Source organism: Magallana gigas, chromosome 4 (genome assembly GCF_963853765.1).
Source record: "Magallana gigas chromosome 4, xbMagGiga1.1, whole genome shotgun sequence".
NCBI classification, from domain to species: domain Eukaryota; kingdom Metazoa; phylum Mollusca; class Bivalvia; order Ostreida; family Ostreidae; genus Magallana; species Magallana gigas.
The window spans coordinates 35,294,635-35,310,033 of record NC_088856.1 but is presented as its reverse complement, the minus strand read 5'-3'; the positions used below and the strand labels follow the sequence as shown (position 1 = coordinate 35,310,033).

At 30.6% G+C, this 15,399-nt stretch overlaps 1 protein-coding gene and 1 long non-coding RNA gene across 2 annotated transcripts; both read left to right on the top strand.

The window, feature by feature from the left end:
• Nucleotides 1-4,279: 4,279 nt before the first annotated feature.
• LOC105346342 (retinoid-inducible serine carboxypeptidase) lies at nucleotides 4,280-10,429 on the top strand. The gene is made up of 12 exons (XM_034449969.2): nucleotides 4,280-4,435; nucleotides 4,556-4,695; nucleotides 4,808-4,897; nucleotides 5,103-5,264; nucleotides 6,025-6,099; nucleotides 6,997-7,107; nucleotides 7,596-7,809; nucleotides 8,037-8,138; nucleotides 8,293-8,355; nucleotides 9,034-9,111; nucleotides 9,512-9,669; nucleotides 10,171-10,429. The coding sequence occupies exons 1-12, from the start codon at nucleotides 4,375-4,377 to the stop codon at nucleotides 10,243-10,245; spliced, it is 1,329 nt and encodes a 442-aa protein (XP_034305860.2). The 5' UTR covers nucleotides 4,280-4,374; the 3' UTR covers nucleotides 10,246-10,429.
• Nucleotides 10,430-12,709: 2,280 nt separating this feature from the next.
• On the top strand, nucleotides 12,710-15,086 carry LOC105328382 (uncharacterized). The gene is made up of 2 exons (XR_010713151.1): nucleotides 12,710-13,087; nucleotides 14,139-15,086. It is a non-coding gene; the product is annotated as an uncharacterized lncRNA (long non-coding RNA).
• Nucleotides 15,087-15,399: the final 313 nt, after the last annotated feature.

Genomic DNA, 15,399 nt, shown 5'->3' with positions numbered 1-15,399 from the left:
TGTCCGATGAAAACCATTATGCTCTTTAATCTAATTCCACGATAGAATTTCCTCTGAAAATCCCTAAGTAGACTCTACCTCAGCTTTCAATCGCTTTGTTCTCACATTTTCAACCGCTCTGTGACTTCAACGAATGTGGTATACTATTCTGCCAAGCTTCAATCATTTTTGCTTCAATTCTACATTTGAATTTTCTTTACTTTATCACTTAATTAAAATAAAAGTCTCTTGTCAAAAGTAGTGTCATATTTATTCATTATGATCATCAAATACGTGAACCATTTTAGAAGTAATTTTTGTTACGTCATGTTAATCGAGGCGGCTTTCTAGATCATCACAAAAAAGAAGGTATAGAGCAATATTGACTTTTTTTGCAACAAATTAAATATACGAAATAAGGTATTAATTTTGGATGGATATCGGGATATAATTACGGGTTGGCACTTGATCAAACATTCCATAAAGCCCTTTTAAGCATATGTAGTTTGATCACGTGACCCGTATTTATATCCCGATATTCATCCAAAATTGATACCTTATTTCCTACAGTTCATCACGGATAAAACAAATTCATGAATTATATTGGGGTTGTGATAAATATTTGTGATGCATGTTTTATAATGTTAGCCTTCTATCAATGCAAATATCAAAGACTGAATTATCTCTTAAGATATTGTAATTGAATTTGATATGCTTGTAAAGTAAATTTTAATAACTGTTCAGAATTACAGATCATTAAATATGATATATCAAATTTTATGATTAGAATAGTGATTGCAGCACTTCACCGAACATCACAATGCGACACTGATTATACAACAAAATTCATTGTAAGAAGAAGATGATGATAAAAAAAAAATCATAATTTGGAATAATAATACATGTATATGGTATGTGTTTTTATTGTTGATAACAACTTGCAATTCTACATGCAATTACATGCATCTTTAGTTAAGTAAACGTACAGATAATAACCCTCCCGTTGCGAATTCCAGTAGTTTGTTGACGACGAAAGATAATCCAGCCCGTATACTATTTAGAATTAAATTACCGCCACTATAATCATCACGGAAAGCTCTTTGTTCTGAAAACCGATAATGAAACACGTTTTGATAAGGCACTTTATCAAGACAGCACAGCAATGTTTTATAATTTTTACCTTTACAGTAAAATATATTATAATTATTTTAAGAATTGAACATATATTAAGACAAATTGAAATGCTGCATCCTAAGGAAATATACGTTTTATATGACTGATTCTTACCTGCTCTCAAATTCTTCATTTCCTTGTCCATGTTTGTGACATAACCATTTCGGAAAGCTCTTTGTTCTGAAAAACGATAATTAAACACGTTTAGATAAGGCATCTCATCCAGACGACTCAGCAATGTTTTGCTGTTTTTACCTTTACAGTAAATGGCATTATATTTCAAGTATTGAACATATGTTAAGAAAAATTGACATGTGGCATCCTAAGGAAATATACTGTTACATGATTGTGTCTATATCACTTATTCTCACCTCTACTTAAAGTATTTATCCCTGTTCTCATGCCTGACTAACTTTTGCATTTCTTCCACCGTGTTTTGTAACGCATCATGCAAAGAACTTGCGTTGTCATCGAGGTCTTTCAAAACGTCATCCCGTGTCTTTACATCAGTTTCTATTTTTTCCATTTTAATCTTTGTGACTTCCTGTTTGTTTTGCAAGCGGTTTATTTCCTTTTGTAAATCTTCAGTTTTCTTTTTTTCTTCATTTAGCGTAGAAATCAAATCCCTAGCTGAATCCTTCATTTGCAAATCCAAACGAAGCAATTCCTTTTGAAGATCCTCAGATTTACTTTTCTCTCGATCCATATGACTTTTAGATTCCGTTCTTAAATCTTCTATTTGCTTTTCCAGTTTGTTCCAAAAATGTTCATTTTTCTTTTCGTCAGCACTAACTTGACTTTTGAGTTTGCTTAGATTATGATCACACCACTTTAGTTTGTCATTGAAAGCATGCAACTCAAAAACAACATATCCTGCAGGTATAACCAGAAGGGCCAAATTTAGCCATGCGTTTTCCATATTGTTATAATCATCGACAAAAACTATAAATTACACTACAAAGCTGCACGATTGTGGCAATTCACGTTTCCATTATCTGAAGATAATCGCTGGGCATATTGCACTATCTTGGGTTAGCAAGGTCAACAGAAAGACAGTGTTATTGCAATAAAATTGTATAGAATAACAACAATTACTGTGGTTGAAGTATGCTGTCAAATGAAATATCATAATGGCAGACTGATATCGACGGCTTTGTTGTTAAAGATCACTCTGGTTACACCTGCATGACTGATAATGATAACGATTTGTTCAAAATTGTGTTGCCTTGTTATCTCAAAGACCCTCATGCGGTACATCGGTCTACCCACAAAGATTAAAAAGGAACACCAAAAGATTCAAAACTGTTAGATTTTATTAACAAAGGATAGCTTAATTTCATTTATTTACGTTTGTAGAAGTGCATTATTTCACATGTAAATAGAATATATTGAAAAACTGAATATTTGTTTTCATTTCATATTGCATTATTCGTGTTAATATGTATTTCATTGTCATAGATCGTAATTTTGAAAATATCACAAAGAATTATCTTTGATTTTGGTTTTATTTACTTGGTTATGATTTTTTTTCTTATCGGTTAATTAAGTTTAAATTAATAAGAAATCAAACATCTCACAATCTATCTGTTAGTTCCCGCATAAAAATGAAGATTTTGTGTGAGCGCGAAGCGCGCGAAATGAAATATAAATTATATGATAATATTGTAGTGAGATATAATAATGCATTGACCTTCAATTCAACAATAAAAATGCAGTTCTTCAAAGCGTGACTAATGTTCTTTGAAGTGACGTCACATTATTGCGCCTAGAGTAGAATAAAATTGCAGCGTAAAAATGGGGTAGGAAAGGGAGAAGAATTAAAAAATGAAATGCAACAAAGCAATATTTGTAAACAAAGGTGAAGTGAAGATTTACAATGAGTGATTGAAAGGTGAGGATGATTATTTTGAAGAGTTTGATTGTGTAAAATAAGGCCACTTTTACATGCAGGGATTTGCGTAGATCATCGCTTTTTTAAGGTAACTCCTTACTCGTAAAACTCTCTGATGAAAGTTGAAAAACAGAACTGATTTCAGTTTAATAGACTTAAATTTCATCAATTATAAGAAAAAATATACATGTCATCACACTTTTTGAGATGTCAGGTAAACATGAACTAAAGCATAATTTAGCACCAGAAAACCGTACTTTTTTGTAAAAAGTGAAATATTTTAGACAGAAACTTGTTTATCTTGTTTAATTTCATTGTCAACTGTGTCAGGAAAACTACATAAACATTTTAATAAAATTAATTGTTGGGATAAGAACATTTATAGCATTTAGACATACAACTGATAGAACAGTCAGAAAGAGTTATTTCCCCTTAACATAGATAAAATCTATTTAAAAAATTGAAAATTTAGGATAAAATTAAGCTGCAAAAATATCTTGAACTTAACAGTATTTCTAATTACATCCATGAGATTATGTTCACATTAAATAAATAGAACTATCTTGCACAAATTTTAAAGAATTCAAAGTTTTACAATAAAGTATGACGTCAAAGAACACTGGATCTACTGTAAATGAATGTCTCACTTAATTGATAGTCTTCTGGGGAAAAAAAGTGTTAAGTAAGAGTATGAAATAAAATATTAGTTGTGATGTATATTAATATATTTAGTCTAGATCTTGTTAAACGTAGCTTATCAGTCATTTTATGCATAGATTATACTTCAATAGATTACTTCCGACACAATACAATTTGTCAATATTCCCATGCATTGGTTTTGTCCTTGTTTTTGTTTTTGTTTTTTTTTTTTTTGGGGGGGGGGATATATGGGAATAAATTATGTGAAAATGTTTGGATTTTCTTGTTTACTCTCCTCATAAATTGTTCATTGTATTAGACAAGGAACAAATAATCATAGATCATTATGAAAAGAGCAACTGTTACATTAAACGAAAGCATTGTTTCATGAAAGGAAGATATCATCCGGAACATCTGCCATACAACTGATAAACCATCGTAACAATAATGTATGTGCTTTAAAATAAGATCATATTCATAATGCATGTCAATGACCCCCTGGATAAACTTTTTGGTAAAATAACTATGTTATTCTTCGCTTCTATCAATAGTATATTCAGTGATTTACATTGTATTCTAACCACAAAATAGACAGAAGCAGGAGTACGGACGTAACGTGTGCAGTCTTTTCTCTTTTAAATACAGAATAAATCTTCAATTTGCCGTGATTTAAACAAATCACACGAACAAATATGTCGAGTTTCGGAATCTGGTTTCATGTATATTTAACATGTTGTTTACCTTTGTATACTGGTAAAATATTTATCAATAGTTTATTATTGTAGTTCATATTTCAATTTACGTTTAGCTATGATTTTTTAATAATTTTCTCAATCGGAATGTAAAAAAAACCTGAAATTTCATTGTTATCAGTATGTACAACGACAGCCGAAGATTGGAAAGAACAATGGGATTACGTAACAGTCCGCCCGGGAGCCCGGATGTTTTACTGGTTGTACCAGACCACGTCCCCTGGAGGATTTAACAATGCCCCTCTTGTCATGTGGCTTCAGGTAAGAGAGTGAATAATAAGGCATTAAAATAACAGGGTTTTTAACGAAACAGAAACTTAGAGAGCACTTTCCAATAAGCATTATATATGAAATGCCATTGATAATTTTGTAGGGCGGACCAGGACAATCATCAACTGGTGTGGGGAATTTTGAGGAGATAGGACCGTTAGATATTTCTCTGAAGCAGAGGAATACAACTTGGGTATTTCTGATCTGATCTGATTTAAAAAATGATAAATGAAATGCAATATTATAAATAATTATTCGTATGCTCATTGTATTTAGCTTGTTTTTATTTAATTTTACTTTAATTATAACTTTATATTACTTAAATTTAAAAACAAAATACTAAATAAAGATTTCGATGATGATGATGATAATGATGATAATGATGATGATGTAAACAGCTTTCAGAGGCGAGCCTACTGTTTGTTGACAGTCCCGTTGGTTCTGGTTATAGCTATGTTGAGTCAAAAGACCTTTTCTGTAACAGTACAGAGATGATAGCGGAGGATATGATAACATTTTTGAAAATTTTCTTCAGCAGTGTCATTGGGAAAAAGTTTCAGGTAAATTCAGTTGTCAGAATGTTATAGCAATGTTTCGGCAAATATAGACATTTGATCAGTTTTAAAAATTATTTTACTAGAAAAGTTTCTTTCATTTCTGATAAGTATATTTTTGACGACTTGCTTTTTTTAATCTATTTTTACCATTTGACTTTGTTTGCAAATTAAAATTCGTTTTCCTACAGGTGGCATGTAAAATGCACAAATAGACATGTAATTTCTTGATAAAATTATTATAATTACATGAGTGAAAATTCAAAATATAAACTCCTATTCAATTTGTATGAATTCAGAATCACTCTATTTGGTTCCACTTCTTGACGTCGCAAGGGTTTTGTTCTAAAGTTTTAAATCAAGATTGTAACAAATCCATTATTACTAAAACAAAATGAGTCTTTTTCATATCATCAAGAGTTTATGCCTCGTTAATTTTTTTTAAGGTTTGCTAATTAATATTAGTTCTTTAATAAGAATAATTTAATTATGTACTTAAAAAATCCTAATTTGTTATCTATAAGAAAGTGTAACAAGGTATCTTTATGTAAAAACATTATATTGGCTGTTATTTTTTTAAAAAAAAAAAACCTTATTATCTATTGTGTAATATATCATTTTTAATTCTGGAGGATATATTTACTGTTTTGGAAAAAGCCACCTTTATCCAGGTGTGAAAGCTGAGTTAAGTTCTCCCCCTGAAAAAAAGATAGGATCTTTGAAATTTTTTTCTTTATGTGTGTGGTTTTGTTTATATTAATTACAGCAAGTTCCTTTCTATATCATGACCGAGTCTTATGGAGGCAAAATGACTGCTGTGATCGCAGATCAGCTAATTCAAGTGAGTTATAATTTAGAATATCAGTACATATGCACCAAAACATGCTAAACTGTACAATTATGTCTATCTAAAAAATGTTAACGTACATGTAACACTAGTTCAATGGTAATATCCATGCAGAGAAATGCGTACGTTTCAAAGGTAAAAAAAGAAGAAAAATGGGTTTCCTACACACAATTCATAATGTGTTCAAGCGTCACTTTTCTTTGGTTTCTGAGTCTGCCTCATTTCGTTATTCCAATTCTTTTTATTTTTACATTTGACATCCTCAAAATAACCACTAGGTCAAATAGTATTTGTTAGCATGGTAAATTTAATTCTAGGCAAAAAAACTAACAATATTGTTTAAACACTGCTAAAAGAATTTGAGCTAAAAGTTATTCGATGTCAGTGGTAAGAAATATTCATTCATTGAGAGAGTTAGTCTTATAAATATATAGTTCTTGAAGAAATCAGGCTTCGATGAGATGTCACTGGCCCAAAATACATGTCACCCACTGCGCTTGCGTTGATATGAAACAGAAGGGAAGCTCAATGTGTTTCTGTTGGTCCAACGTTTAAACCTATTTTTCTCTTTTTAATTGCTTAACTTACTTTTTAAACACCGAATTTTCATAGGTTTATCTTTTCATGTGATTTATAAAACATGTTGAAATCGTGTAAAAATGTGATATTTGCTAAGTCTTCGGTTTCTGTGTCACCATGTCTCTTTCTGAATAAGAAACTTTCTATGATTTTAGGTGGGTATTTTGTCTGTTTGGTTTTTTTTGTTTTGTTTTTTTTTTCGGGGGGGGGGGGGTTGTTTGTTTTTTGTTTTGTTTTGGTGGTTTTTTGGGGGTTTTTTTATGCATTGATTGTATATCACTTATATATTAACAAACATTACATCATTTTTAGGCAATATCAGAAAAGAAGTTGGAGTGCTTATTTGTAGGAGTGACTTTAGGTGCACCATTTATACACCCAGAAGTGACGCTTCAAAGTTGGATCGAATATGCTGTGTCTAATGTAAATACCTATCAGAAATGTTTCCCTGATTGGTACATTTGATTAATTTCTGCTTCATTTGTAATGCTTAATTCAATCTACTGAGTAATTTCTCCTCTATTTAATAAGAAAACCGATTGCTGAAATCTATACAGTCCAATTCTCACATATTAAACGTAGAAAGAGAAATACATGTATTAATGAAAACAATAAGATAATAATATACATAATTTCATGCGGGCTTTGAAAGTAACGATAATTGCCAGAAAAAGTAACACAACTCGCTAACCCGAGTTATTATATATTTTTTCTGCAATGTCGCTACCTTGATATTCCGCGTGAATTACTTAAGAAAGCATGTTATATTTTTTTATAGCCCAAAATATGATTTTAAAAAAACTCATTGATATTCGAAACGCATGTTTTTTTTAAAAATAGCAAGAAAATATTATTCTTAATGTATTTAATACATCTTTCTACTAACCGTATGGTACTAATTTTTATATGAGGCTCTAATTGACAACACTGAGGCTTATACTCTGACGCAACAGTTCTGGAAAATCAAAGGCTTCATTTTAACAAATCAGTGGGAGCAGGCATATTATTCAATGTTAGCATTTGGAGGTCTGTTCCAAAAGTATACAAATTATGTTGATATGTACAATATGTTGCTTTGGGGTACTCCGAATGGGAGAGCAGTGGTATCCGAGGTGGTAAATAAAGGTATTTATTTAATAAAATATACAATTTTTAAAATCCGCTGTTTGATTTGATTTTAGTCAAAGCAAGTAATTTTGCATATGATATTTTCTTAAATATTAAGAAATAAAATTTAATTAGAGTTCTTTTTGTAATTTTATTAATTTCTATTCCTCATTATTAATCTATTAATTTTTTTTTCTCAAAAGAACATGGTTTAATTCCTCAGAAAATGAATAATATTTTTGTAGGCTTGTTAATTTCTTCTTCAAATGAGAGAGCTTTATGGACCTTGATGAATGGAAAAATAAGAAAGAAACTAAAGATAATCCCTAAAAACATTGTTTGGGGAGGTATTTGTCAATCGAACACCAATTAATGTGTTTTTTAAAACTTTTTTTTAAAGTTTAATGATTTTCCCTGATATTTTTTTCTCCCATAAAATGAGTTTGGAAAAAAATATTTTGAATAAAAGCATTAATTTGTGTTTTGTTTTTTTTCATTAAGGACAAAACGAATCAGTGTATGTAAGTCTTAATGGTGACTTTATGAAGCCCACAGTAAAAACAGGTAAAATATAACGACTGTTTGTTTACGGCATTGGTATCTAATAGTTCTGTAAAGAGGGATGATTTCAAACATTAAAAGTAAATAAGTACAAACGTGGGTGTCATGTATAGTCCATGAAAACATTTTTCTTTGGCGGTAATGAACAAATCAGCAATGAAGTGATCAAAATCCCGTGACGTTTTAAGGAAAATTATATGAACGTTTTTTCGTATTGTTCTTTCCTTCAACCGGTTCATTAGATTTGATTTTACAAATCATCAAGACACCCTTGAATTGGGTTGATGAAATCGTGCAAGTATTGGAACCTGTTGGTTAATGTTGTCTAACACATTCTCAAAAAAGTTAAAAGAATATCCTTTTTGAGGTTATGGACTATCTAGTAAACCTTAACTTGAAAAAGACCTAACGAAAACTAACTTTTCTCCAGACAAAAACTACTGCTTAAAATATCAACAACAGTGATTAATCCATGAGTTAACCCATGGCATGTGCACTTCATCAAAATAACCCATACTTTTCCCATTATTGTTAATCTTATCTACATGTACCATTGAAAAACAAATTAAGGACGAAATTATTTAGAAAATTTTATTTTTTTCAAGTTCTTGATTACAATATAATCATGGTCAAAAATAAACTGATTTCTAAAACTTCAACTTTTTATGCATTTTTTTTCAGTCAACAAGCTAGTTTCACAAACAAGTTTGCAGGTAGCGGTTTACACAGGCCAACTTGATATCATTGTCAACACTCTTGGTAAGTACAATACTGGTATATATCGTAACGCATTAAAAAAAGTTATATTCACTTAGTATTTTTTCCTTTATTTTATTTATAAAACCTGACGAGACAGACGAGGCTAAAATCTGCACAACAAAACTTGTTCTAAATGAGTTATTTTAACGCTTAAAATTACTTTCAAATGCAATGGACTACAAAAATTGAAACCATTGCATTGAAAATATACCTAACTGTCAAATGCAGGTGATGCATTTTTCTTCAATGTTAGCTTACTTTATACCCCAAAAAAACACCTTAGAAAACAACAGAAAGTTCGTTAAGTTTTTAATCCAAAAAGTAAATAAATCTTTCATGTTCTTATTGAATAATTTTTTTTATATTGAATCAATCTTTTTAAGTTACAAATATATTGAAGGTACATTGAAATGGGTGAGCACACTGGACATTTACGGGAAATACACCGAAGCCGACAGGCAACCGTTCCCATGTCCTCAACAGATGAAAAACACCTGCGGATTTGTGAAAACCTACAAGAACTTCTCCATGTTCTGGATTATGAACGCAGGTCATATGGTAAGTTACAATATTATTACATTGCTAATACAAAACACCCATATGATTAATCTTTGTGATTATTAACAAGTATGTAATCATTATCCAAGCAGCATATTAAAGGTAAAAAACAAAAGCAAGAGGCATGGAATTAATGTTTGTTTTATTCAAGATAAATTATTGAAAACGTTTTAAATATGTATGCCTTTATGAATAAGATAGTACTAAGTCTTTCATTCTGATAAATAAACAAAAATGATTAAAATGGTTTCTATTGTATCACATTTTGATATAGATTTGTTTTATTCTTATGATAGAATATATATCTCTAATGAAAAGAAAAAATCATGTCATTGTAAATACATGTAATTATATAATTTTTAAGCTTTTTTCAGTTATCATGTGTTTGTCGCTATAATCAATATGCATTACATTTGCATTGTTTGTTAAAAACATTATTAAAGTACCATATATTAGCGGGGTTTTTTTTGCAGTTTTGATATTATTTTCATAATGTTTTAGGTACCTAAAGATAATGGTGCCGCTGGACTGGAAATGGTCAAACGGATTTTGAGAACGAATAAAAAACAAAAATAGTCAAATTCTTATACGCAAGATCTTATTTGACATTTTAGACATAATTTATTGTCAATTTAATATGCAGGAGCTTATTTTTATATATTGCATTTTTTGTTCACAAGACAAGCTTTAAGTATTAGTAAACACAGTGCATACTTTGTCAAGTTGTTGGTATTTTATACTAATAAACAAGTGTACTTTGCGTGTGTTTTGTTGTTATTGAAGAATAAAAAGGGTTTTTTTTATCACAATCTTAGTCGAAAACCTATGTCCAAATGTCAGGAATAATTTACGACCAGATTAAGTCTTAGCATAATTAATAATGCAGTATATGTATTAATCCAGATTACCCCCGGGACATACCAGGGATGATTATATTGTCGTGGTGGGGTGTGGGTCCGAGGCCTGTTTTCGGTAACTTTACCATTTGAATTTAAGAAACAAGATTGATACATTTACAATGATTTGTCTACGAGAAATATTCTTTTCATGGAGAAGGCTTGCATACATTTGTAGATTGCCTGCTGCCATATCCATTTATGTAAATATATATTTGCATAATAAAATATCTCCAAATTCAAATTCTGAAATATTCTTTTGAATCAATTAGTTTTAAAATATACAGTTTCTTATCTGACAGTTTTTACCTGAAATATCTCTTTAATTTCAATCGTGTGCATCAAGTTGGTAAAATATACATGTATCGCAATAGTTTATTCAGAATCGCCCATAAAATGGTGTCTGTGACTAAAGAGTTTGATTAAAGACCCATTTCACGACCGTACGGTTATCTGGAAAAGTAGGCGGGGACTAATTAAAACAGGTGTTATTTACCCGGGGTGACCAGGGATCGTCGAGGTGCTATTTCCTTTACACAATGACATGTACAGGACGCAAAAATATTGAAAATATACTAGTTGTGTATAAAGCGATCGGTAAAAATCTCGAATACAAATATATTAAATTCATTTTATCTCAACAAATCTCTTGATTTGACCTATAATTCATTTGAGAAAAAAAGTCTTTTGAACTGTCATCACTGTGTTAAACTGTATAATTAATAAAACAGATTCTCGATTAGAATTTTTTTCTTTTCTCATAGGCTTACGTACGGGTTGTTTGACAATTTACTCGGGAAATTTGAGTTACCTAAATATGATATAAACTGCATCGCTTAGCAACTGCATTTTCATTTTTTTTGTGTATGCAGCAAATCTATTTCTTATCTGGTACATTGGGCAAAGCCAGACACGAAAATGATTAAATTTATTTTTTGATAATGGGGATAATGCATAACATATTTCAACTGGCTTCAATTGCATGTGCTTTACTAGCAGTTTGACATGATGTGAAAAAACATTGATGTGAAAAAATGTTAATTATGCTTATAAAAGTCAATCTGATCTTTAAGAGGATCAGTGTGAGAGAAAAAAACTTTTTTTTTAAGTTTATAATAATGTTAATGTACATGTTTTTTTTATAATGAAGTTATTTATTTGATTAGAATTTGAAAAGAGGATTCATGTTGAAACACTTAAAGATTCTTAAATATACCATTGGAGAAATTATTGTTTGACCAGCTCGTTTTTTTCAATATCACTGTACCTAATTTACAACAAAGCGTATTTCTTTTTCCGATCTTAAACATTTACTCCAAGTTGCTGAATATTATTTTCCTGTAATAAATTAAATGATGTACTAAAATTGACCTTTATATTTGATTAATCCCCACTCTCACCCCATCCCCGTTCTTAACGACAAAAAATTAGATTCATTATTGTTAACGAATCATCATCCTATCAACAAATAAGAAATTCAATTCCAGGATTTGTGACTTATGATTGTTTTTTCAAAGTGCCTCGATACTAAAAATGTTGATGTAGAACCTTCACAACGCACTTTAAAAAATGTTTTCATTGTGGGTTGACTTGGTCCCAAAAACAGTCTTTTAAAAAATGTTCAAAGTGCGTAATTTTTCAAAGTGCTTAGTAACATAGCACTATAAATATCAAACGGTGCAATGTAACAAAAAAATTTGTTTTGATAAAGTAAATTAGTTGGGTCGATTATGTAAAGTATTTCGGAATAATATTTACGCGGTAACTCCAAAATCGTTGTACAATTGGATTTGTTAGTTTTAATTAATTTCTGTAACAGTTCGCATTTAGAATGCATGACCTTTCTTTTAATTGTAACACGTAAAAAATCATAACTGAACACATTATATGAAATATCAATTTATTTTTACACTGTCTGGTAAATTTTGTTTCATGAATTTGGACGCAAGTTCAATTTTCTTTATCGTTGAATATACCTGTATTGTTGACTTTTCAACAAATCTTACGGCATTATTAAATTATTTCTATACCGGTCTTCTCATTAACTCTGAGCAAACATGAACTGCCAGGTAAATGCAATACTTATTTTTATATATCAATACTTGTTATGAACTCAATCACTCTTCTAGTGATTTTAAGGTTCGATTTAAAAAACCAAATACGAGCCATTTAAAAATGCATTCAAAAACAACTTGATTTGGTGCAACGCTGTCCGACCCTCAAAATGGCGACTGCTACTGAAAGCGAGCCTATGCTAAATATGGAGACACTTTCTATCCAGTCCGGTAGTATGGAACTGTTTGCTTTTGACGAAGAAACAACAGATGTTGTTCTCTGCGTTGACGACAAAAAATTACATCTTTCTAGAGGGGTTCTAATGCAAGCTTCTCCGGTATTCCGAAAAATGCTGGCCTCAAATGGAAAGGAAAAACAGAATGAAATAACTCTTCCAGATAAATCTTATGAGGAATTTGTTCTTTTCCTTCGATGTGTCTGTCCTCTGGAATATGTAAAACTAAATGGTAAGAAGTTGGTATTCTCTCAATTTAGATCGATTAGGAAATAATCAATGCAAAATGCAAACCAAACTACGGACACTGCAAATATATGAACGATGTGAACATTATTTAAGGCTGTATTAGCTTTAACAATGCATTTGAACGCAAATTTTAAGATTTTAAGGAATTCATATATTCATATCAACACAGGTTGATTTATAACCTGTTAGAACAGGACCATATAGATTTTTAAACTACAAAATCTTTTTCTTTCTGTTTATACGTGTAAAAACAACATGATCTAACATGGATATATATCGTCATATCGAACAACTTCTCTCAAATGTTGACATTAATTAATACAGTTACTTTGGGTTACCCTACCTGGGTTTTTTCCTTTCTACATTAATCAAACGGATGCATTGAATACCGGTTTAAAACCATTTAGTTTGATGGTTCTGATTTCAAATGTAAAGAATTCAAAGGGGACATTTAAGCATTGAATCATTATTTTTTGAAAGATGTAGTCTCATAACTACAGCGGTGTGTGCATACAAATTGAGTAACGCGCGCTAGCGCGTTATGATAAATTATATGCACACACCGCTGTAGTTATGAGACTATATCTTTCAAACAATATCGATTTAATGCTTATATTTACATTTTTTTAACTTCTTGCCTTGTCTGCAAATGTGATTTATACGTCAAATTTTCTGTTTAATCATAAGGGTAAGTTCAAATTAATGGAAGAGCCACTTTAACAGCCACAAGCGTGAACTTTGATTCTCGCTTGTGACGTTGCATTTTAAAGCGTTCAAAGTTTGTGACGTCATAATAAAACTAGTCAATCTAACCTTTGAATACCCTGTGTGTGTTACGGTCTTATAACTGCAGTGTCGTTTTACACACTTTACATGCAACAAATATTTGGAATGTTAATATTGTTAGTTTGGTCAACCTAGATAATTTCTGTGTAAAGAAATAAATTGCCGAGGATCAAAAAATAAGTTGCCAATGATGTTTAACACGTTATAAATTTTAAATTTCGTTCTAATGCTTATCTCTCCATTTACAGAAGACATCATTGAAATGGTTTTGCCATTGGCCAAAGAATACCAAGTCAACTCACTACTGCATAAATGTGAGGACTGGCTATTGACTGAAATCGAGTTCATTGTTGGTGAAGTTATTGGGCATGTGAAGGAAACACAAACAAAAGTAGAATTTTTTGCAAAATGTTTGCTTTATGGAGCTAAAAACGAGTTGAATACTCTGTACAATCGAGCGTTTGAATTGCTCCTACCTTATAATCTGATTAGATACCAACACACATCATTCTACAAACTTTTGCCTGACAAAAATAAATGGCAGCTTCTAGAGGCTAGAATGATGAAAATTGAGAAAACCCAGCACATTGCAGATGGATCATTTCCAACCGAGATAGAAATTGAGGAAGATAGTAATCAGATAGATAGCACTTCTCCACTCGGATTTGAATATTAAAATACAATAGATAGAAGAAAAAACCGAAATATAATGAAACAAGAAAATACTTGGATAATAAAATAATATCATAAAGAATTTAACAGTAAATATGTACAAATTTAATTAATTTCATATTTGTATAGAGTCGTTGTATTGTGAATTTACCTGACTTTTTGGGCTAAAGCTGAAGTCTTATGATATGTATTCACAATTAAATACCAAGTTTATGTTAATACATGTATGTATAGCTAAAACATGTAGAATAATTTTCCATATCTTAATTTAAACAATATAATCGAATGCTTTCTTTGATGATTCATTTAAGCATTTAATGCTTATATTTACATTATTTTTAACTTCTTGCCTTGTCTGCAAATGTGATTTATACGTCAAAATTTCTGTTTTATCTTAAGGGTAAATTCAAATTAATGGAAGAGCCACTGTAACAGCCACAAGTGTGAACTTTGATTCTCGCTTGTGACGTTGCATTTTACAGCGTTCAACGTTTGTGACGTCATAATAAAACTAGTCATTCTAACCTTTGAATACCCTGTGTGTGTTACGGTCTTATAACTGCAGTGTCGTTTTACACACTTTACATGCAACAAATATTTGGAATGTAAATATTCGACATTGAAAAAATGCGTTAGCGGGTTATGTAAATTTTTCCTCAATGATCGCTACCTTCATAACCCGCATAAATCATCAAAGAGAGCATTTTATTGTTGATATTAACATCTTTTTTTAAATAATTGATAAATTGATTATAAAAAGTAAGTAAAATCCACTAAATTACTGTTACTGTACATAAGTACGGAAGCTAAAAAACAGCCAAATCGCCTCCTGTGACA